The sequence below is a fragment of the Botryllus schlosseri genome, chromosome 2 (assembly GCF_051294905.1).
Source record: "Botryllus schlosseri isolate E-star chromosome 2, Bs_hap1, whole genome shotgun sequence".
Lineage (NCBI taxonomy): Eukaryota > Metazoa > Chordata > Ascidiacea > Stolidobranchia > Styelidae > Botryllus > Botryllus schlosseri.
Window position 1 is genome coordinate 22,301,400 of NC_137237.1, and position 23,923 is coordinate 22,325,322.

Consider the following 23,923-nt stretch of genomic DNA (forward strand, 5'->3'; position numbering starts at 1 on the left):
AACATTCGCATATGACCACAACGCTGCGGCTGCACGCTGTTGTCGAGAGATTTTAATTAGGCTTGATGCTTTCTTCACACCACGTGCGATTTAATGCGACTTCATTTTTCCATTTTAATAGAGCAACCCCCGTTGCAATCCAAGTCCCACTGTACAGTAGGGCTCTTCAAAAATGACTTTTTTTCTCAAATCGTACTGGCTACTTGATAAAATTGTTAGGTTACCTGATTTAAGCCTACACACAAAATTTGGTTCAATTCCAGCCAGTAGCCGCATTGCTACAGGAGAAGAAAGTTTCTATTTATTATATAAAAATAAATAATGAAAAATTTGAAAATTTTCTGTTCACTCCATGAAAGTGTTAGGCTGTCTATAGAAACTATCCTCACCAAATTTGGTTCAATTTCAACCAGTGGAAGCGGAGTTATTGCCGTCGCAAAATTTGGATTTTAATAAAATAGTATTTACGGTGACCGATTCTTTGTTTATTTATAATAGTTGTGCTCGCCGTAAATACTATTTTACTCAAATCAAAATTTTTCGACGGCAATAACTCCGCTTCCATTGGTTGGAATTGAACCAAATTTGGTGAGGATCGTTTCTATAGACAGCCTAACACTTTCATGGGGTGAACAGAAAATTTTCAAATTTTTTATTATTTATTTTTATATAATAAATAGAAACTTTCTTCTCCTGTAGCAAAGCGGTTACTGGCTGGAATTGAACCAAATTTTGTGTGTAGGCTTAAATTAGGTAACCTGACAATTTTATCAAGTAGCCAGTACGATTTGAGAAAAAAAGTCATTTTTGAAGAGCCCTTCTGTACAGATGCGAACAGCAGAGGAAAATGATGCGCCCACCAAACCAACTTGGAATCGTGTGCTCCTCACGAAAGAAATTTGTTTCTGACAAGTTTGGGCGATTCCAATATCTTTCCATATTACCGACGATCCTGATGGAAGGTCAATAAAGAACAGCATGCAACTCTTGACTAAAATGACATGACTATAATAACAATTGGTCCACCCGAAGAAGCATCATTATTTATAACTTGCCCTAAATTTTCGAAAACACTCCCTCCGTCAACTCTACCGGTGAATCTGAACACGTGGGCGGAGAAAGGATAAATATTTATATAGTTATATATGACACTACTAATATTGATGACAAAATTCATTCGCGAATGAAATAATTTCCGCGTCTAGCGCGACCATAACGAATCTCAGTAACGATTCATAACATGACCAATTGACCATGACCACTCACGATTTCGATGCGTTTAGTAAGCCGATACCAAAAATCGATTAGTCTAGAATACATCGAAAATGGAGATGGACAATTAACATGGGTATTTTCGTCTAGTTATTTCATTACGGCTATGCCCTGGAATGCGACCGTAGGCTACAAAAGTAATCGAAATGCGGCAGTGAATAGCAAAAAGGCTGACTACCCCTGATCCAACATATCCGTCGGATTCGAATCAGATCAGCATTCTTAAGTAACATATAAAATCGTAAATGTTCGTGCGACTCTCAAGCGAATTCGAGTCAGAAACGGATACTGGCAGAGGTCGTCAAAGTAATCAGCAATGGTAATCAAGCAGTAGTAACGCCGTAAATTTATACTCAATTACAAGTAAAAGTATAGTGATTTCCATGACATGCCAAAACTACTTCAAGTGAAGGTGCAGAAAATTAAGGTCTCAAAAGTACTCATGTAAGCAGTTTCAAAAAGTAGATTTGGTCGAGAGGTGGCATGTTGGCAGCAAATCGGAAGTGGACACATTCGAAATTGCAAAGTGCAACTTAGGACAGATATCAAAAAGTGAGCTGATCCGGGAGAATGCTAATCATGTTATTAAAAACTGCTAATCGTGACGCATTTTCGGCGGAGATCATAAAGTTAGCTGATCCGGAAGAATGCTGATTGTGTGCTTAAAAACTGCCAATCGCGACGCATAAAGTTGAATCACGTTACGCGCGATGATTACTCAAGGTGTCCCGAGTTTCCAATTAAGTGCATCACAATTGCATCACAATGCGAAAACGCGGTTTTGGCCGCCAGTCGTCAATTTGTTGAATGAAACGGCAGGCTGCTGATAAGGATACTGCTACTGAAATTAGAATTATTATAATAGCGAAATGAAAGTCGTGCGTAACCAGTTATGTGCGTGCAATTGTGCATGACACAGTGGAGAAACGGATTATAGAATATTGAGAGATATATTGCTCTGCAATGGTGGGCACATAGTTCGGTAATTGTCTGTTTGTTTAGTAAAGCCATTACCTATAGGCAGGGTTGCCATACCGTCCTTATTTCTAAGATTTGTCCTTATTTTGAAGGGCCACGTCTTAGAAAACTCGACTGTCCTTATTTCTAAGATTTGTCCTTATTTTCAACCGCTACAAAACTTCGATCGTTTTCCTCTGGTATCTATGTTGCATGTTGCATAATATTCTAAAATTAAGCTTATTCGTCGAGATTTTATGACATCATAAATGAAAGGAACTGTCGTGACGTACACACCAGTGTTGGGATGACTCGAGTCATGACTTGACTCGAGTCAGACTCGAGTCACCTTTTTCGTATGACTTGACTTGACTCGAGTCACTTTGCTAAAATGACTGGACTTGACTTGACTCGGCGTATCAAAAATGTGGGTTGACTCGTGACTCGGAGCAAAATTCACGAGTCAATTTCAAGTCATCAAGTAATCGGTGTCGATGAAAATCTCTGTATCTTGCATATGTTCGGATTGTACGCGAAACGCTGATGTAACCCGTGAGAGCGACCAATAATTCAATGATCTTGAGTTTTACTGAGCCTCCATTGTTCTCTCACAAATAAATTGGCCGCAAACGAAGTGATGGAAGCTTACAGCTTACGTTGTTGTAAACTAATACAGTAAAGTTATTTAATATGCAAAATTTCTATTTCTGCTCTATGTTTTTACCTTAACCAAACCTCTTGTTTTATTGAAATTGAATTCGAATATAGTTGATATAGCCCGCAATCATTGGCGCAGGCTCGAATTGTATCATATCAATTTGTAAACTGGTAATGTATTGCATCTTATCAATTCGTTTCTCTATTCTCTATTTTGGCTGGTAACTATAAACTGAGGCTATGCAATTACTTAAGTAATTTAGCAGTTCTACGTATATGTGAGCGATACAGCTGGGCCTTCTTGTGTGTATATTCAACTCTATATTCGTTCATCACTTGAAAAGTAATGACCATTCAATCTGTGTTTCAGACATATAGTAAAATGCAATGGCGTAATCATGCCTCATACTTCGAAAAAGCAACTTGACTTGAATTGTGACTTGACTCGTGACTTGACTTGGCTTGACTTGACTCGACTTGACTCGAGTCACCTCCAGAAATCAAGTGACTTGACTTGACTCGAGTCACCTTCGAAAATCGATTGACTTGACTTGACTCGAGTCAAAATGTGCAATGACTCGAAATGACTCGTGACTCGAAGGTAGTGACTTGATCCCAACACTGACACCAGAAGATTTGACTTCTAAATGGTGAGATAGCTAGGGCAGTGAGTGGGGGTACAGCAGTTTCGGCTGTACCAAGCTACCGCAGCGGACGTCATTTTAGCAGTAAACAGCAATGCCAGGTTACTGCTGTTTGGTCCACAGCAGAATAAGCTCAAGCTGTGGGGAAAGCCGCATTTATTGCGTAGTGAAAAAAGGCGCAGAGCAGTCGACACATTGGTTAAAAAGTAGTAAAGCTATAAATCATTGATAAATTTCTCAATTATATTGCACTCGCGCATATAGTTTTAGCTACAAAGAAGACTAAATCTGATTAGTGAAATAAACAGGCGTAAAACGTTTTTCGTGTCGATTATGAGAGAGAATTCAACGGTATCTAACGAAGATTGAAGGGCGAGTGTTTCGCACATAGCAATATCTGCAATTGTGAGATTAACCTGGAGGCCATAGGAGAGGCCGCTACTTCAACTTACATTGATACCCCAAAACACAAGAAGTGTGTCATGATGATTAATTTGAGCCAGTCAATGAATAATTTTTCCACAAGTCGATCTGCACCAACGACCTCAGCTACAAGGCAGCAGCTGCAGAGGGTACCTAGTCATTCTATACTGTCAAGTGTCAAACACCAGCAATCATTCCTCACCAACGATTACACATCGCAATTGTTCAAAGCAATATTCTCCGATTCCAACATTGCAAATAAGTTTTCTTCGGCCAGGACCAAGACGACAAGCATTGTTACTGGAGTTGTTGCTCCATACGCTCAAAAATTATTGGTCTAAACTTGGTGTGCGCGTTTTTTCCATCTTGGTTGACGCCTCGTCTTAACGAGGTGACGAAATTTGGTTCATCACCCCGGGGGGCAACACCAACGGTATTCTTTTTTTGGGGGGGGGCTGACGAATTGCTGTTTCGGCCCTAAATAAAGGTAAACCTAGAACTGCGCTGTCGCGAGATCCATGAAGCACTTTCTAATAACAGGGAGTTGCAGGAGCAGATTGCTGTTTCTGGTGAAACGTATGGAATGTGATATGCTACGGCTCGTATAAATACAGTATATGTACAGAAACGCATTTTCATGCTAATTTAATTTTTCGACTGTCCTTATTTTTTGGTCCATGTCGATGGCAACCCTGCCTATAGGAGACAATCGTCACGCAATCTATAGTTTGTTACGGTTTGCTTAATATTAAGAAGAATGAAACCAACTTTATGCGCTGCGATCAACCAGTTTTCTTAATCCTGAGTTGTTAAATCCTGATGAACGCGATTATCGACTTCATCGATAATCCAACTTTATGATCTCCGCCCTTAGTGATTAAAGAAAAATGTTATCGTGATATTGGGGCTATTTTTATTGGTTATTGTAATAATTTCACCCGCGAAAGTGACGCAAAGATTGTTAAAGTAAGTGGCTTTGGTTTAAAGAATGGTATGTGGATGTGGAAGTAGTTTAGAAATGTAACCACTTTCGTTAAGTCGGCCAAACCTACTTGAGGATAATCCGGAAAAAGTAGTACTTCGTTACTGACCACCTCTTGATATAGGCTTATGATGGACGTAGGTTAGAACATTATACATATTCATATATTTAGGCGGATGGAAGGATAGAATAACTGGTTAAGTTAGGCGAATGGAAGGATAGAATAACTGGTTAAGTATAATCAAATTAGAAATCTACTAAATCTACTAATCTCTGTCGTATGTATGGTGCCTGGTGCATCCGTTCGTGGCAATCATTTTGTACACCTTACCCAACAAGAACATGTAGTGCATGATCTATCGAATTTTGGCAGCCACTGACTGTCATGATCATGCCAGTCGCCCTCGAAATGACAGGAATCAGGACTCGTACTTTTGTTCGGTGTAAACTTTCTTGACAAATTCGAATCTTTTGTTGCTTTATTCACCGGACCATCTGTCAAAATGATAATTTATAAATAACGCATTCAGTTCGTCGGTTCAGATTAAAGTTGCCAACCTCCGTCGTTCTCTTCAGATGACATGCACGTGTTTTCAATATGAACCCTGCCCCTTATCTCGCCGTTCGGGTTCCTCTTTGTGGCGATCTGTTCGTATCAAAATAGAGAATAAATAATTTCCAACATTCGGCGAGATGTACCAAGCTAACGTGCGTCCGTCGTCTATACCTGCACAAACGCCAGCCCATCGTTCATCAACTGGTACAATTCATTTGGTATTTCGCGTAGAATTCCTCTGGCCTGCACAATATTAAAGACTTTAAAGGCCTATGTAGCTAAGATAGTTATTTCTACAAGGGCGTCCAAGACGAAAAGTATAAGTGACGAAATAGGGCGGCATTTAAAATAGAGATATCCAATATAGGGAGTTGCGGTTAGTTAGTTGGTTACAGTTCGGATTAAGGGTTCGGTTATGTTATTTTGTTAGGGTTGCGGTTAGTGGAAAGTTGATGTTAGCTCATCGCACTCGCTATTTTAAAGGAATCGGTAAGTTGAATGACTGGCTCTTTTGAAACCCTCGTTATTATGTCACTATGCCATTATGTCGTTTGCGACATGCCAGACATGATTTTCATCTTTGACTCAGAAATGTAGAAACACACAAAGGTTGTTCCACTATAGATAACTAACCTACCTAGGTTAGTTATCTATAGTTCCACTGCATGACTACGGCATGTCGAAGTATAAAAGCACTTGGCTACGACGTTACTAGCACGACACCAATCGAAGTGCGTGGCTAGGAGCCCCGGCTCTGTCGACAATCTATGTCCAGGATGGATATCTGTGTTCCTCATCGTTGACTCCTCTGCGAATACAGTGTCTTCATAAATCGACAAGATATTGCACCGAGCTGAAAGACGACAGCAAAGCTGCGAAGACGTACGCAGTACGCACATATCACAGATGTGAGATAGAATAGAGGGGAATGAGCAAGAGAAAGAAAACACGTATGTCGATATTACGATCTCTATAAGCTGTACTGTACTGTACAAGTGTACATATAGGCAAAGACCTCTCTAGATGAAGCGCACAACTGCAAACGTGGCAATAATAATAATAATAATATTCGAAATGTACGACGATAGACGCCAAGCTTTACAACAGTGGTTCTTAACCTTGCCTCCAGCGCCCCCCAGGGGGCGCTGGCGATTTTGAAAGGGGGCGGAAACGCTCAGGGGGCGATATGGGGGGCGCTGGGCTCAGGGGGGCGGTATGGGGGGCGCTGGAGAAAAATGGCTTCGCAGTAGATGATGTGGTGGTAGGACATATCCTTAATGAGTATTCAGAGAAAATGAACACCGAAAACTTCGTTATATATAGCCTACAAAAGACATATAGGTTTAATTGTCCATGGGCGCCTAAATAACTGGCACCGAATATTCCTGTGTTGGCAATCTGAACCCCAGAAGACGAATTCCATCCGGCGGGGAAAAATTATATGCCAGTGAAAAAATACCAATTTGAAATCGTGTTCGTCTTTTAGTTTAGTGCGATTGGGCGATAGGGATATCTAAAACTAGACATTCTTGTTGGGCGATTCTATATTTTTGATATAGCTGACAGGAGGTCACGAAATAACATCATGCAACGAAGTCATACCAACGGGTTCGCCCGCCCGAATATGTTTAATCATTAGTTACGGGCCCTACAGTTTTCAAGACACCTCACATTGTTCGCTCCACGTTTTGATGAGTCTGAGCACACTCAATAAGCTCACTGCGCAGACCCATGGACAACAGTGCGTAACGACTAAAAAAGGGTCAAAACTTCGGATTAGTTGTGCGCAACGTAGATTTTCTGTGCACAGATACCATGTCAGCACTGCGCACGTGAGCAGCTTAGACGGAACATTGCACCTCACTCAGCTCTACCGGTAAATCTGGTAACGTGAGCAGAGAGGACAAGAAATTAATAGCAATATATATGCAATTCCCGATCTTACTGACCGATTTTATTATGAATTATCGAAAGTTTTCGCACTTCGCACTGGCTCGCTAAACAGTAGGCCTACAGCTGATTTCGTGGCACAACGAACAACGCGATGGGGGCGGGGCGGTCGGTTTATCACCCTATGGGAGCCCTAGACCCAAGTTTTTTCGGGGGGCCTGGCGAAGTGCCGTTTCGTTCCTGCCTACGGGTATACGCCCGAAGATGTATAATTATTATTGAGGGGTCCTACCTTTTCAATCACACATCTTTCAGCTCTACCGGTAAATTTGTTTACGTGAGCAGAGAGAGTATAAATTTGATATCAATATACATGCAATTCCCGATCATATTTACCAATTCAATCATTAATTATTGAAATTTTTCGCGCTTCGCGCGTCTAGGCGGGAGTACCTGGCTCAGTAAATGGACACCCAATGTAAATGACTAGTATCAGCAAATAGTGGATAGCCGAAAGGGGGTCTGGGGGCGAAGCCCCCCGGAATTTGGGTTCATCACCCGATGGGGGGGGGCTAAGACCAACGTTTTTGGGGGGCTGACGAAGTGCTGTTACGGCCCTGGTAACGAATTAATTGTACCTACGGGCACGCCCGAATATGTTTAATTATTAATTACGTGCCCTCCATCTTCCCATACAACATCTCAATCAGCGCTACTGGTAAATCTGATTACGTGGGCTGAGAGGATAAAAAGTTTATAGCGACTTAGATATGTAATTACCACCTATTCATTCATGCATTATAGAAAATTTTGTTACCTAGGGCGACCATGCCACACAAACTTTGCTGACCATCGAAATCACGCTACGGGGTTCTTGGGGGCGAAGCCCTCGGAAGTTTGGTTTATCACGCTATGGGTGCGCAAGGCAATCATTTTTAGGGGGATGACGAAGTACTGTTACGCCCCCCCCCCCCTCTTACGCATTGTCTTTATTACATTCCTTACAATATGCGGTTGGGGGGCGCTGGAGCACGATAATTTTTGAAAGGGGGCGCTGGAGGAAAAAAGGTTAAGAACCACTGCTTTACAAGATGACCCTATCAGCAAATGCGAAACCAACTATACAACAACAATGTATATGTCACTAAACATAACGTGCCAATGAGATAAAATATCACTATAAACAGGGTGCAGAAGGTGATATGCGAGGTAAAGAAATGTTAATTGACCCTTTATTGTTTGATGGCGGGGTGACCCTGGTTCGACTCAATTAGCCCCTTGTTGCAGAGCTTATATACGTACTTCCGTTCCGTAAAATCCTTTGAGTAGTTTCTTGTGCGCGGGCTCCAGACCTGATATTTCTGCAAGTCCGTGAAGATGTGCTGCCACTGACGAATCTGAATCTTTGCTCAAACCGGATACCACTAAAAAGTCATAAGAGTTGTTCGTTAAATAGATTCACACCATAACACAAAACCATGAGCAACACGAAGTTGAGAAACTATGCAAGGAAAATTGCCCGTGATAAGATTGCAAGAGCTCAAATGAAGATCACTTGCATTAACTGTGTTCGACATGATATATTAATATTGAAACATTAATTTATAATTCAAGGATCCCTAATCGCACGTAGCGAAATACGTTGGCTCTTGGAACTGTCAACGTCATTGGATGCGCCTGCAATCCCGAAAATGCGAACGTAAAATTTCGGTAGCAAGGGTTAAATTGATATTGTAACGATATACTCATGTGAAATATGATGTCTCTAGTTCAGGGGTCGGCGAACTCCGGCACGCGTGCCATTTGTGGCACGCGAGGTGATTTTTCATGGCACGTCAAACGATTTCACGCAAACGACATATTGAGACCATGATTTTGCAAAAAGGGAAGGAGAAGTTTTCAAAATGTACAAAGCTCGTCGGCGATCCAAAATTAGTTTGTAAATCAACATAAAGTAGAGTCTTGTAGGGCAGATTTTACTTATTTTGAAATTATTTTCCGCGCTTCGCTCGATTTATTGAATACTAATGTCTTGATTCAAATGTGGGAACCCCCAATAAATAAATATGTATATAGAAATGTTTTTTTTTTTTGAAAAGCTATGCACAATGTACAGAAATGAGTCAACCGTATTAGCAGCTATGAAAAAACGTCATCTGAATATCGTATGAAACCATTTGGATGCTTTAGTGTACGAGTGTTCACTGCGTAGCCTACGGGAGCGCAACTTATGAACCGGCATTCCAGCGCTAGGCGTTTTCACGCTATAGAAGACACGACCTAGATAGATATGAAGTATCGGACAACATGCGACCACGCAACTCCCGTCCTTGTGTATGCGTTGCCAAAGCGATTGGCGGCGATTAAACCTTGAAACAAAATAACCGCCGCATGCTGGCCTAAACGTTCGACATTGATATGTCCAGTCCGCTGTCAAGGAGATAAAGTGACCGGCGCCGAATAGTCCAGTACCCGCAGCTTGAGCCGCACGTATCAAATGAGACCTGCTGACGAAAATAATGAGCCCCGTGTCGAAATGCGAATTTGGAATCGTGTTCGTCTCCCAGAAGTAGATATTCTTTTAGTTTCGTCTGGTGTGCAATCGATTACAATATACCTGGAGCAACGACGGTCTTTACCGCTTTACCGTGACCTTTACAGACGAGTCTAGTGTCACACCGACCTTAATGTGACAACAAACCGACTTGAATGATACAGGGTTGGGCACAATTTTCATCATCATCAAACCATTTCATCGTAACGACATTGATTGGCATAATGGCATGTCACTTATTGGATATAGTTCCGAACACAATGGACTTGGAAACGACCAAATCAACCACAGAAGATCGATCATTGCGCGACTGAAAATGAATTATGTAAATTATGTAGCGACCAAAATTTACTTCCCTCGCGACCGATAATTCAATAATCACTGAGGTAACGGATGCCGTTGCCAGCTGCAGAAAAATGGTTGGTGGTATTCCTTGCTTGAAACGTTAAATGTCAATTTATTGAATGTTTGGCACGCAAGCTGGTAAAAATTTGACATTTACTGACATTTTGGCACGTTGCACACAAAAGTTTGCCGGCCCCTGCTCTAGTTACATAACCATTAAAATGACGGGTACATAAATTTCGAGCTGTGGTCAAAAATTGGCGCACAAACCTATTTCGTAATGTAGATTGCAGTTCGTGTCGAGATGCAACCAAGCGTGTCCTCCTGCACCAGTGCTTACTGGAGGCGACACGAGAGACCCAGCTAGTGCAATCGGCAACGCTATAGCGGAAAAGAAAACATTATGCTGAAATTTTCCATCGATCACTGTATAGTGTATACCGTTGCACAGTTTACCTTTATATCTTGCGGAATCCCCGTTATATAAGAGACTTCGAATTGGTCCTTGTATTTCGCAATGTGGGTGTAGTGCGGTGGTAACGGTGACCCATGATCCATGGTTTTGTATAAGGTGAAGCTGTAAATTATTGAAGATGAGCACGGTTTGAGGTTTGCGCACAAGTCGAATTTGAAAGTTTTTCATATCATCAGAATTCGCTTAGCTAAACAGATTTTGATGATGAAACAATGGTTTGGATCCAGACTTGGACAGCTATGGATAATTCTAGTTGTCTAATTATCCTGATTAGAGCAAAATGCCGGTAATCTAATTGTCATCTAATTTGCTAAATGTCTCTATACTCTAATTTTAATTCCAATCCAATTTCTGGTTTTCCTGTAAATGCTACAGGAGAACTGTACAGTGCAAAACTAAGCTAAGCTTGCTGTACAGACATTTCCCATTATCATGCTCATAAAAATGAACTGTGATTTTAGGTGAAACGAACTTGTTTCAATGACAAGCTTGTCGCGACTTCAGTAATTCTAACTCGAATCTAATTTGGAAAAACCCATAATTCTAATTTCCTTCTAATTCGGGAAAAACTGTGTAGCTCCAATTCTAATTGTCATCTAATTTAGAAAAGCTGAACGTTTGCTAGTTGCCCCAGTCTGGTTGGATCTGAATCCCGTAATCGCAATGGTATATGAATTTGAAAATAGATCTTCCTCCATAAACAAACCCAATACCAACTTCTCGAGCTGAAATTCCCTTCATGACACCGGCCGCTTTGCCATTGTGAAACTGGGCAGTGACGTCAGTAACGACCCTTATTCTGCGCTTTCGGTAGGACGCTCGAAATTGTATCGAAGTCACGCGGCTTTCAAATTCCGAAAAAATCATCTGTGGGCAGAACAAATACTGGTGATAAGTTAATTTATAGGCCGTGTATATCGTACAGGCTTATTCCTATTGATAGATAATCTCGTCTAGGTTTTACGTTGGATGGTCGTCTCTATAATTCGGCGCCTGTAGGTAACTTAATAAGCAAGCGATCTCTTGTAATTTGTAATCATCGTCGTATCGCTATAGGCGCAACGAATATCGTACGACTTGATCACTTGAAATTGGTAGTATTGTCAACACATGTATATGATCCTATAGTGACACATCGCGCTTTGTACGTCGTGTTCCGTGGTGTGTGTGCGTGAGGCGAATGATGAGCATGTTGCGACCTCTGTCGCAATATCTTAGTGCAGTCTGGCCGTTAGGTTGCAATTCCGCGGCAGCCTTACTGCACGCAGCTTCTGACGATCTCTAACTTGTAGGCCTACCTACATGCTGTAGCCTACGAATGCACAGTGCACACTTGCACAGGCAAGGCATAAGGCAGGGGCGGGCAACTTCTCCAGTCGGTGGGCCGGATTGCTGCATCGATACATTATTCGCCAATCACATATACAAGGAATAAATCGTATTCAATGAATGTATTTTAACGACGGCAATGTCACGTCAAAGTTATTTCTCGCCGATAATGAGGAAGACAATGTGGATTTTAGAATATAGCATTGCCATACAGCAGCGGTCGGGAACCTATGGCTCGCGAGTCAAATATGGCTCTTTTGGGGATAAGATATAGTTCTTTGCCAATTATTTTTGTACTGAATTGGTCAATGTTGCAGCGACTTGTTAGTAAATTTTCATCACGATCAAAATAATTATTCCGGTGGCAGTATAAACATATCTTTGAGAGGTAAAGGCGACGTCATCCTCAGGTTAAGGGGCTCGAACTCCTTTCAAAATCCTCAAATTTAAGTTACTTTCGCGCTGGCGACCAATATCACCCGCGAATTCGATGTAGCCTATCCGACTCAAAATCTTGGATTGCTCGTTACAGTGATTGATCAAAGAGAACAGCAGACATGGCGACACCAATATGACCAGAGGTGGTCAGTAACGAAGTACTTCTACTTTTTCGAAGTACTCAAGAAGTTTTCCTCTACTTCTGGTACTTACTCAAGTAGATCTGATTTTCGCTACTTCTACTTCTACTTCGTAATATTTTGTGATCTACTTACTTACTTTTCGCTATTTTCAGTTTGTCAAGTAGAAGTAGTTTAATCCGCCAATCAGGAAAATAGCCTGAGGAATTTCGGGGCTGTTCTCACGGAGTATCAACATTTAATTTTCATAAAAGTTGATTAAAGCCCAGAATTTTCGTCGCGCTTTGCGCGCAGTGGTTACGGAGTGACCAGTATGATATCACGATTATATTTTAGGTAGCGGGTGGCGTGGCTCCGTTCACACAGCATTGTCGCCCATCGCCAATATGAAATATTTCATCACAGTTTATATGGCTCATCATAACGTTTGAAACTGATGTTTCGCAATCTAGCATTTATTTATCATATCGTAATCTAGCAGTCCATGGCGTGTCCTAATCTGGAAAAGTGGACGCCTACTTTATTTTTAGTTTCAGAGCTGTTTCAGCATACCAACCTTCGAAACTTTCTGGAGTAAAGACATGAAATACATGTTCCGCTTTTAGAAATAGTAATTAGATTTCACTTTCGATTCCCAGGATCATGTACTTTGAGTTCTAATTAAAATCAGTTCTTTTGTCTGGATAACATACTTGTTGAAGCATAAAAGCAACTGAAGTAATGCCTTTAATTTCCAGAAATAAAGCTACACAATATGACATTTTTACGATCCGCCATATTTTTTATCAACGTGTACTAATCGCTCAAAGTGTTTACACCGTATCCTATACAACTTCTCCGTATTGCTCTTTGACTAAACTACGGGCCTTATAATATGGGGGAGGGCGCCATACCATGACATTTTCAAAAACGTGCTGTTAGAGTCAACAGAGGATTAGTATCGCATTTCCATTTCAACACTATCATTTTCATCCCATGATGCGGACGAATGCTTATGCTGTCGAAAATTGGATACCTCCTGGTATGCATCAATCTGAATCAAGCACCTTTCGCATAGCTCAATTTGCACCTTTTGGCAGTCCATGTGAACGAATTGCGATCGTTTTCACAACTACTTACTTACTTGAGTAGATCTAAAGTCAATCAATTCTACTTCTACTTCAAGTAGTTTTAGGTTGCTTATGGAAGAAGTACTTCTACTCGTACTTGAGTAGATTTTTTCCTCGCTACTTCTACTTCTACTTGAGTAGCTTTCTTGACAACTTTGACCACCTCTGAATATGACAACACAGTTTTAAAATAAACTTTGTCTTCCTGATCTGCGGCGTGAAATGAACTGCCGTGGACGTGACATTCACAACTACAAACTCGATTTACAAACAACGTCATAGCTATCCACGTTCTTGGTTGGCAATGAAATAGGCGTGTAGCGCAACGTTGTATGTTACGGCTGAATACTTTGAGAATTGAGAAGTCGATCAGTGTTTAAATATTAGGAATCAGTGCTACAGTTACATTGGATTAATATCAGTTATAATAGATTCTAAGCTGTTTACGATGAATTGCGTGCGTTATCAATGGTGAGGCTTGGCCCGTCTGTGCCTTTACCTCTCGTTTCGCGCTTTATTTTCGATCAATAAAATGCAAATTGTGGGAATTTGGGAGAAAAATGTTCCAAATTTAGTCATTCATGAACATCAATAGAAAATACCAATACTAATTGAAGTTTCAAAATCTTCGTTAACAGCTTAGATTGGGTAGGCCTATTTTTAGATTGCTGTAGTGACCATACTTTGACTCCACCAACGCATACGCATGTGATCATAGGTTCTCGCATTTAAAAGGAGCATCACGGCGAACCTACGTTCTCGTAACTCAAGTTTCGCATGCTCAAGTAAAGCAACCAGCATGATAAGTAGACGAGTTCGAATTAATACTACCATGACGTCAGAAAATTTCAATTGTGACGTAATATCTGATTGACATGTATGGGTCTTTGGGAGGTAAAATGGAAAAAAATAAGGCCAATATGGCTCTTCGGACAAAAAGGTTCCCGACCACTGCCATACAGGCCCCGCCATGTCTGCTCTCTGATCAGTCAACTCGCGGTGCAATCCCTAATTAAGATTTCAAGGCGTTCGATAAGCCCGTTGCCCTAAATTTACCATGATATCAATTCATTAGGGTTGAGTAGGTGACGATAGATAGCGTCGTTGTTCAAATGTGTGGCCTAATTTATTTCGATATTGAATTCATGCGACCCGCGTCCTCTACGAATTTTGAAAAGTGGCCCGCGACCCGTTCTAAGTTGGCGACCCCTGGCAGAAGCGGTGTCTTGCAAAACCGTGGAAGTGTGCCGTGCTACAAGTCGGCGGCTACGGAATCAAAAATAAGAAATATCAGCCTGGTGTAAATGACCATTGTAGTCTGCATACAGCATGATTACCACAAACGACATTAAGGTCGAGTACATCATAAATGCCGATACTGCAAGTCTTCTCGCTTCGACGAACTTACTCGTAAGCTCTACTCTCGCACGCTGCGCACATGCGTATATAATAACATACAGTCACTAAAATTTGACCTAGTTAGCAAGTAGTGGGAATATCGGCAGACAGGGGCCACGGGCCACATTATCATGTAAAACGGAAAACTGTCCGCGGACCGGACGAAATCCCTTCGCGGGCCGGATCCGGCCCGCGGGCCATCTGTTGCCCGCCCCTGGTATAAGGGAATAAAAGTGTTGCCGAGATGAAATTCTTTGGGGGGCGATTGAAGCTTTGAAAGGAAACACAATTACTCATGCACAAATAAATCTACTGATAAGGACATACATACCTGATAAGATACCGTGTTATCGCCGTTGATGTGCAACATGACCGAGCCGACTGAACCAGTTGCTTTTGGAGGATTGCAATCATTCCCAGACACGACGGCTTGGATCACTAAGATAAGGATACAGAGGGAATCGAGTCAACTTGCGTAGGATTTTGCAATCTTATTTCTTACGATTGCACGTTGCCTTCGTTTTGATCTCGCCAACGTATCGCCCGACTTTGCCGCGCCTACCTACCCGGGCTTCCAGTATCAGGTGGAGGGATCCCTCACCGAGTGCTCTCAAAAGATCGGCATTCGCTTTCCACGAGTTTGCTATTTCTTCCTTCTGTATTATAATTACACGAAATAATTACATTCGCTAAAGTGTCATTGGCATGAGGCACGGACGCATTTACCTCGCTATTAATGCGCACGTTAGTTTGTCGTAACGTGTCGTTTGCGTTGCTGCGTAATTCCAAATTTACATACAGCGGTTGGTTTGTCTTACGTTTGCGGTCGTTCTTCGGCGCTATGTTTCTAAATTCAGTAAGTAGATTTAAACGACACCTCTGTTACTCGACCGATGACATATTAGCACGATATAAAATATAAATCACGCTAAGATTTGCAATACTTGGTCAATGCTCACATACAAGTGCTTCCTAACATGTGTCGCGAGCCGAAGGTGGTCACTGGTCAGTCAACGATGGTAATTCTCATATTAGTTGCGCCTTATCTCATACCTGAAAACTACCACAAATTCAATCCGTTTGAGATTACTCGAAAGAGTGATGATGGCCGTCGCACCGCCCTTGCTCTCATCGTCCGTTTCCGATTCTCTTCTCAAAATCGAACTGAATGTTTCTGAGAGATGATTTCACAGCAATGTAATTCAGTTTTTCTCCGTGGCTACACGTCGGAAAAAAATTAACTCGCCTGTCGCAAGGGCTCTATGGGTTTGTATTCGTCCAATCGCCGCATCGTGTTCGTAAAACGGGCCGACGGCAGAACTTTCATTGACTTGGCCGCTTCTATTCGTTGGCGATTTGTTACTCAGAACTACTTCCATTGACAATTTTTGGTCTTGGAGAGCGTTAATGATATTTTTGGGTAGATTTCGCCAAACCTGAAAGTATCAATATGCCTACGTGAAAAATACGAATACATATTTCTATGTCTGCCTTGGGTTATCCTATTCGACAATGCAAAACACCGGGCAAATTATATATCGATGATACTTGAGTTCAGGGAATTGCATAGTTTCCTATTCTAAGCTATGCTAAAAGTTATTGAATTAGAAGTAAAATCAACGCATTATTGAGTTCTCCTCTATACGCTCAAATTTGAATGCAATAAACTCTTAAATAAAAAACAATTTAGATCTAAATTCGAAATGAAACTGTTCTTGACAACAAAGCCACTTTAGTATTGACTATTGAGTATTGTATGAGCACTGAGCAGGGTTACCATACCCATTTCACAGAAAATTACCTTCGTGGCAATTTCCCATTTTAAAGTATTACTGACGCATATATTGCCGCAGCCAATGCTTTATGAAAGAAACATGAAAATTAGGCAGTAGGAAATAGCCAGAAAATGGTCGGTTGCTATGGACGAATGGAATAACGATATAATAATAATAATATTGACAAATGCATATAACTGATAAAACACTAAGTCTGCCTATCGTGTACCAATCATACTTTTCAAGTTGAATATAAATAGAAACATTCCGGGCGGCGTATATGCTTTCAAATCACACTTAAGTGCTAAATACTCTTCTATGTCTCAAGGGACATCTTATTTATGGACTAGGAGATCATTTTGAGAATCCCGGACTTCTTCACATAATTACGGACGAAAACTTTAGCATCAAAATTCCGACTTTTCATGCAAAATCCAACGCGTGCGGTTCCCATAAATATGAAATTCCCTATCAGACTTATGTCAAGTTTCAAATATTTAATGTGAATTTTTTTAGTCATATCAATGTTAGGGTATACCGGTACCTCCGATAACTCCGGTAACTGAGCGTTAGGAAAGGTTAAACAGCTTCCGATCATAGAAAAATTAGAGAACTCTCTGCGAACACACTGCGTCGTCGGAGACTACGTGTAGTAGCGGAAACACTCACCCCGCAAACCAAATTCGAAGAAATTGTATCAGCCACAACATCGTGAGAAAGTATTTCATTAGACTGGTTGTTGAGGAGATGAATTGCTTGCGGTTTATGATTCCTGAAATAATGATTCCATCGTGATCATTGTGTCATCTTGAAAATTTGAAGGCTTATAACTCGAAATATTGGACTGTAAAATGCAAGTTTCCACGGTGAAGAGTTATCGTCGATCGCCCCACAAAGTTTTTCTTCTGCGTCGCTGGGTTCAGGAGTATTGCATAATACTCTAAACGAAGAAGGGTTCACTCGATTTTAGATGGTCAATTGGTCATGTTTACTCAGCGTGATGTACTTTTTGAATCTTTCGCGTCCATCGTATTTCCGTCATCGTTCAGCGTACTTACGAATCTCGATTTACGCTCGTGAACTTCCCAGTTGACTGTCTTAGCAGCTTTCGAGAAGAATTATACTTGGTTTTATTTCTGCTAGTCATTCCTGACATAAGCTTATTCCGTGCTCACCTTCCGGACAGGTTGGACAACATTCGCCTCGTTGTACTTTCGCGTTTTTGCATTCAGGTGCTGGACAGAATTTACGAATATCTTGACAAATAACTTTGCTGATTCTGTCTTCTTCATTAGCAGCAACCTGGCAAAACCAGAAGCGTGTATTTAAGGCCATAATCCCCGTTTCGAAATGTGATTACGCTACAAATTATAAAACAGTGCATCCCAATTTCTTTGTATGTGGGTACCTTAGGTTGCATTTAAAACAAAAATCAATAAGCGAACATGTTTGAGACAAGTTCTTTATTTTTTTAAGCTATGACGTCACGGACATCGAATTTTGACGTCACAGTGGATTGTCATTGACAATTGAAAATAAAGGATCAAAATGGTCGTTCACGAAAAAGACTTCCGACTTCGGACCAAACAATAACTTTGACTACGGGCTGACTGGTTATGCAGTATTTTTACGGACGACGGTGATCATCATTAGAACATCCATTCTTTACGAATTATCTCTATGTCTACTTGCTATAACCAGGCTATAACCCTTGCTATAACTGTTGAACCGACGACGATTTTGAGGGTTCTAACCATTCCATATCGTAAACGTCGACAAAATCGGGGCAAATCGTCCGTAGGCTCATACTACATGTTTTTTTCGAAGATGTTACACAATTATGGCATAATTGTACAATTTTTTTAAATGGCATTTTATTAAAACAATGTATAAAACATGTTTTAAACAAAGGATTTTAAAACACTGTTTTAGCTTGATAATAGTAGACTTTCGAGATCAGTTGGGCACAAATATGGATTGTTGCGAAGGCAAGATTTGGTATGCTGATCTGCATGGTATGGAATCTTCTGAAATTGGGACAAGGCTTGATCACTAAAAATCCCTGAGACAAAAAATCGCGCAAAGCGCGGGATTTTTTCTGGGATTTAATATATTTGTTAAAAAAATTCTTGCTGCGGTTATGAAATAAACCCTGCTAGCTTTAGGGACGATAAGGTATAGATACAGTCGAAGCATATACGATATGAAATGGCTGGAACCCGCGAAATCGTCGTCGGTTTAACAATTATAGCACGTACACCATAGCCATAGGCGCCGACTTATATTTTTTTACGAGATGGCGAAGTCTTGTGACGTCATAATTGTTACGTATCGATGACGTCATCGTCGCACTACACCGCACTTTACTACATGCCGCTGGTGCACTCATTAATATCAAACCATCATCCAGTCGAGTTATTAAATGGAATCTTAAAACGGTACGATCAATCGAAAGTGTAACTGCGGCCTGCGCTACCTGTTCGTCCGACGGAATGCATCGAAATGTTATTCACGCGCAACGCGCCGTGTGAGTAACGAAATACACTGCTCTACGCACTGGCCTGCCAAGTAACACCAGCGTGTTGTCGGGTTGTCCATAATTTGGAAAATCTCAAAATTTATGCGTATCCATGTCTTATTTTATAGATTATAGATAAAAAACGTCAATGAACCTGCAATAAGCTCACAGGAAAGCCGTTAACATTTGTCTAAATGCGTTTGAAAGTAGCTGCCGTAGAGTGGGCGTGTCAGCGACCATAGAACGGAAAGCGGACTAGTAATTACGAAATGACGGCGCTTGATTGGCTAATCTGCTATGCTTCAATGATCACGACGGTGGCGGCTTGCTGATCAAGGAGTCGGCTAACGGCGTTGATTCTGTAAGCGCATTGTAGGTTGGACCGCAGATAATGATTCAAGATAATTCAGAACATGTTGAGTGACGAAATACATGACGAACAAAGAACAGCTGCTACACAAAAACTTCAAATACATGACTTGATGGCTTTTTGTGAAGGCAACCGTTGTAGCCTGTATGCCTTGTTTTCATCGAGGGAAAGCACAAAAACACGAGAAGAAATATTGCAAATGTGCTTATGCAAGTGGCGAACGACCTTCTAGTTTCAGAGGGGATGTTCCATGATTGAATACAAATATAAAACTTGACATTGACACTACTGTGTCTGATCTTATCTTGTCGTGGTAGCCTATATAATTGAAGTCTTAAAAGCTGTACGGGCTGGATGAATCAGCCATTTATGCTTGGCACTTGGCACAATCTTGCAGCATAATGAATCATACCGCGAGTGCTGTCCAAGTCCTCAATGATGCCCCGGAAGAAGGTCTAAAGGCAAGCATAGACTATGTATGCTGGTAGGACCAGTAAAAAGACTGTTCGCTTGCATTGTTTAGCATGTCCATAATGAATCTTAGATCATTACCGGCTGCATCACGACTAATGCTTGAATCAAACCAGACATGGACATAAAAAAGAATGTATTGAAGCGGTGCGGTAGTTACATTTCTTTAGAGTCCCAATGCATGCTACCTGGTCGGACCAAATATCTTCTGAGCATACAGGATTGTGTCCAGAATCCATCTCGCATGGTGTGCTGCACCAGTTTGGCGATAACTAATATACTTTACCTACACTGCATCCAGAAAAGCAGGACCACTTGGCGTAATCTCAATCATATCAGATAGGTATTTCTGCGATCTATAAGTTCACAAGCATTCGCTGTTTCACCTCTGTCATGCCTGCAAGAGGGTATATTGTTGTTCTTAACCTATCGTTATCTAGTTTTAACCCTAAAAATTCACTGACCAAGTGTCTCATTTTAGTATTTAATCACCAACGTACAATGCGCTTACAGAATCATCATTGCCGTTAGCGTACTTCTTGAACTAGTAGAAGCACATAATCAGCAAGCCGCCGTGGTCGTGATCATTGAAGCATAGCTGATTAACCAATCAAGAGACGTGATTTCGTGATTACTAGTCTTCTCGCCGTTCTATGGTCGCTAACCCGCCCACTCTATGGCAGCTACTTTCAAACGCATTTAGACAAATGTTAACGACTTTCCTGTAAGCTTATTGCAGGTTCATTGACGTTTTTTATCAATAATCTACAGAATGAGACATGGATACGCGCATATTTTGAGATTTTCCAAATTTTGGACAACCCTAGTGGACACTCGAAAAATCACGTGACCGTCACGCCCTGATACCTTTGACGACTTTGTTATTGTCGATCCGTCTGCAGCACTAATTAAAGGCAAAGTCGCTATTGGTCTTTATTGATTTTGACTGTGTTCCATATCGAGTTGGGTGACAGAATTTCGTATGGTATATTTTGATGCTGTCATCTAGACCTGTACCAAGTTTCAAGGCTGTGACTCAATGATTAGCGTGATAATTTTGCTATAAAATCGAGTATTTGGTAGATGAGCGCGCACCGATATATTGCCGACTTTGATAACGGAATTACCATGCTAATCATTAAGTGACAATCCTGAAACTTACTGCGAAGTTAGATAACACAACCCAGATATTCCATGCCAAATTTCGTCATCCATCTCGGTATGGAACACTTTCAAAATTCACATATACCAATATCAAATTTTGCGAAAATTCCTTATGCGGTAGGCTCAAAGCCAAATCATCGCACGGAGACACTGGATACTCGAATTTGTTAACGTACTTACTACTTTATACAGTCACACCCTTGAAACTTCGTACAGCGTTAGATTCCTTCATCAAGATATACAATACGAAATTTTATTATCCGTAGCCGTATAAAATACATTTAAATTGTACACATACAATACTGGCTTTTGCAATAAAATCTGCTATGCGGCAGGCTGAATGCCAAATCAGCGCGCACCCTGACATCCGCGACTTTGATAACTAAATTGCTACCGTAATTAATTGAGTCACAGCCTTGAAACTCGATACAGTGCTAGATGTCTCCATCAGAATATATAATACGATATTTTGTTATCCACCGCGGAATAAAACACATTCAAAACCTACATATAGCATTATAGCAATTTCGGCTTTTGTGAAAAATCTGTCATGCAGTAGGCTATATGGTAGGTCAGCGATGTACTTGATAAACGCGACTATGATAACGAAATTACTATCCTGATCACCGAGTCACACCCTCAAAAATTGGTTCAGTGTAAGATGCAATCATCTGACCTTCAGCCTACCGCATAACTGATTTTTCACGAAAAACAGTATTGGTATGTGGAGATTTTGATTGTGTCCTATACGGTGATGGATAGCAAAATTTCGTACTTCATATCTTCATGATGACATCTAACACTGTACGAAGTTTTAAGGCTGTGACACAATAATTACAGCAGTAAGCACGCTATCAAAGTCGAGAATCACGGGTCCGCGTGCGCTGATGTCGCAATGAGCCTACCTCTTAATGGAATTTTCGCAAAATTTGATATTGGTATATGTGAGCTTTGAAAGTGTTCCATACCGAGATGGATGACGAAATTTGGCATGGTATATCTTGGTTGTGTTATGGAGCTTCGCAGTAAGTTTCAGTATCGTCACTCAATGATTAGCATAGTAATTCCGTTATCAAAGTCGGCAATATATCGGTGCGCGCTCATCTACCAAATACTCGATTTTATAGCAAAATTATCACGCTAATCATTGAGTCACAGCCTTGAAACTTGGTACAGGGCTAGATGACAGCATCAAAATATACCATACTAAAGCGTGTCACCCAACTCGATATGGAACTTAGTTAAAATCAACGAAGAGCAATAGCGACTTTGCCTTTAATTACTGTTGCAGACGGATCGACAATAACAAAGTTATCAAAGGTATCGGGGCGTGACGGTCACGTGATTTTTCGAGTGTCCACACCACCTTTGAGTACACGCTGGTAACACACGACAACTCTCGAATATTTCAAGCAGGCGATAATGATGATTACAAACGCGAAATCGCGCACCCTATCAGTAATTGTCTCTTGCGGTTTCTTGCTTCGCGCCGACCAACTCGCATCGCGGCAATTATTTGCAGATTAAAAGAGCGATTTGGGCGGCATTGGTGCATTTCCCGATTTACGTCCGCGAAGCATTTCGGGAGTACATCGGTCAATCCGTAAATTCAATTTGCATGTCGACGGCCGCCAACACATACTAATTGAATTACGTGTTGACGGCCGCACAAATTTCCTTCTACGGCCGCAGGTTGGCCACCCCTGGGCTAGAATTAATTTCATTTCCGGGCGGATGTCGCGATCTTATCAATAGAAATCCACTGTCTACCTAATGCCTAATGGTTTAGTATTCGATATTGTTGTTCACGATACGAGTACATCCAGCAATCAAGTTTACCGGAATGTAGAAAGTGCCCTGTTCGCACGTATCGAATGAAATCTAAATTTGTGCCACCCAGAATGTTGTGAGGCATCAATATTTGACAATAGCATGACATGGCCTACAGCACGTTAATAATGAAAGGAACAGTGAAAAATGACTTTGTGTGACAATTACGGAGTACGAATGTATCAAGTAGATAACGAGAAATATGGATAATGGCAAACGAGAAAGCGTGTATTTTAATCAGTATCGCCACGAATGGGTTTTGAGTCTGACACCGTATTAAGTGGCTTTCGTCGCAACAATTGTTTTCCCATTATATCGGTGTTTAAACTGTATTGCTGCATTTCCCGAATAATGTCACTGGCAAAGCATTTTTAGAGAAACGAATCGAATTTAGAGAACTAAACTGCAGTGGTTCTGAACCGCCGGTCCGCGACGACATTCCTGCCGGTCCGCCAGGTGTATTAGAATTTTAGACCTTAATTTCAAGATGCAATTTTGAATGCGACAAGTACAAAACAGATACGATCTGACTCATCGCTAAACAGCGCAGTTTGCGTTATCATTCGTTTTCGATTCATTCATTTTGTGCAGGACCGTGATTGGGGCACCCCAAACCGCCCAATTGG

At 41.1% G+C, this 23,923-nt stretch overlaps 1 protein-coding gene across 1 annotated transcript in view; it reads right to left on the reverse strand.

Annotated features, from left to right (window-relative positions):
* The window catches only part of LOC145434148 (chordin-like), a 31,267-nt gene that overhangs the window by 4,894 nt on the left and 2,450 nt on the right, over positions 1-23,923 (reverse strand). The window contains exons 3-18 of the mRNA XM_080311461.1: positions 18,120-18,246; positions 17,951-18,049; positions 17,776-17,884; positions 17,614-17,716; positions 16,416-16,605; positions 16,223-16,343; positions 15,896-16,016; positions 15,672-15,825; positions 15,501-15,607; positions 11,473-11,622; positions 10,737-10,857; positions 10,551-10,661; positions 8,684-8,805; positions 5,663-5,734; positions 5,494-5,581; positions 5,267-5,430 (exon numbers count right to left, since the gene is read on the reverse strand). Of these exons, the coding sequence (XP_080167587.1) occupies positions 5,267-5,430; positions 5,494-5,581; positions 5,663-5,734; positions 8,684-8,805; positions 10,551-10,661; positions 10,737-10,857; positions 11,473-11,622; positions 15,501-15,607; positions 15,672-15,825; positions 15,896-16,016; positions 16,223-16,343; positions 16,416-16,605; positions 17,614-17,716; positions 17,776-17,884; positions 17,951-18,049; positions 18,120-18,246 (1,959 nt within the window). The remainder of the gene's footprint in view (positions 1-5,266; positions 5,431-5,493; positions 5,582-5,662; positions 5,735-8,683; positions 8,806-10,550; positions 10,662-10,736; positions 10,858-11,472; positions 11,623-15,500; positions 15,608-15,671; positions 15,826-15,895; positions 16,017-16,222; positions 16,344-16,415; positions 16,606-17,613; positions 17,717-17,775; positions 17,885-17,950; positions 18,050-18,119; positions 18,247-23,923) is intronic.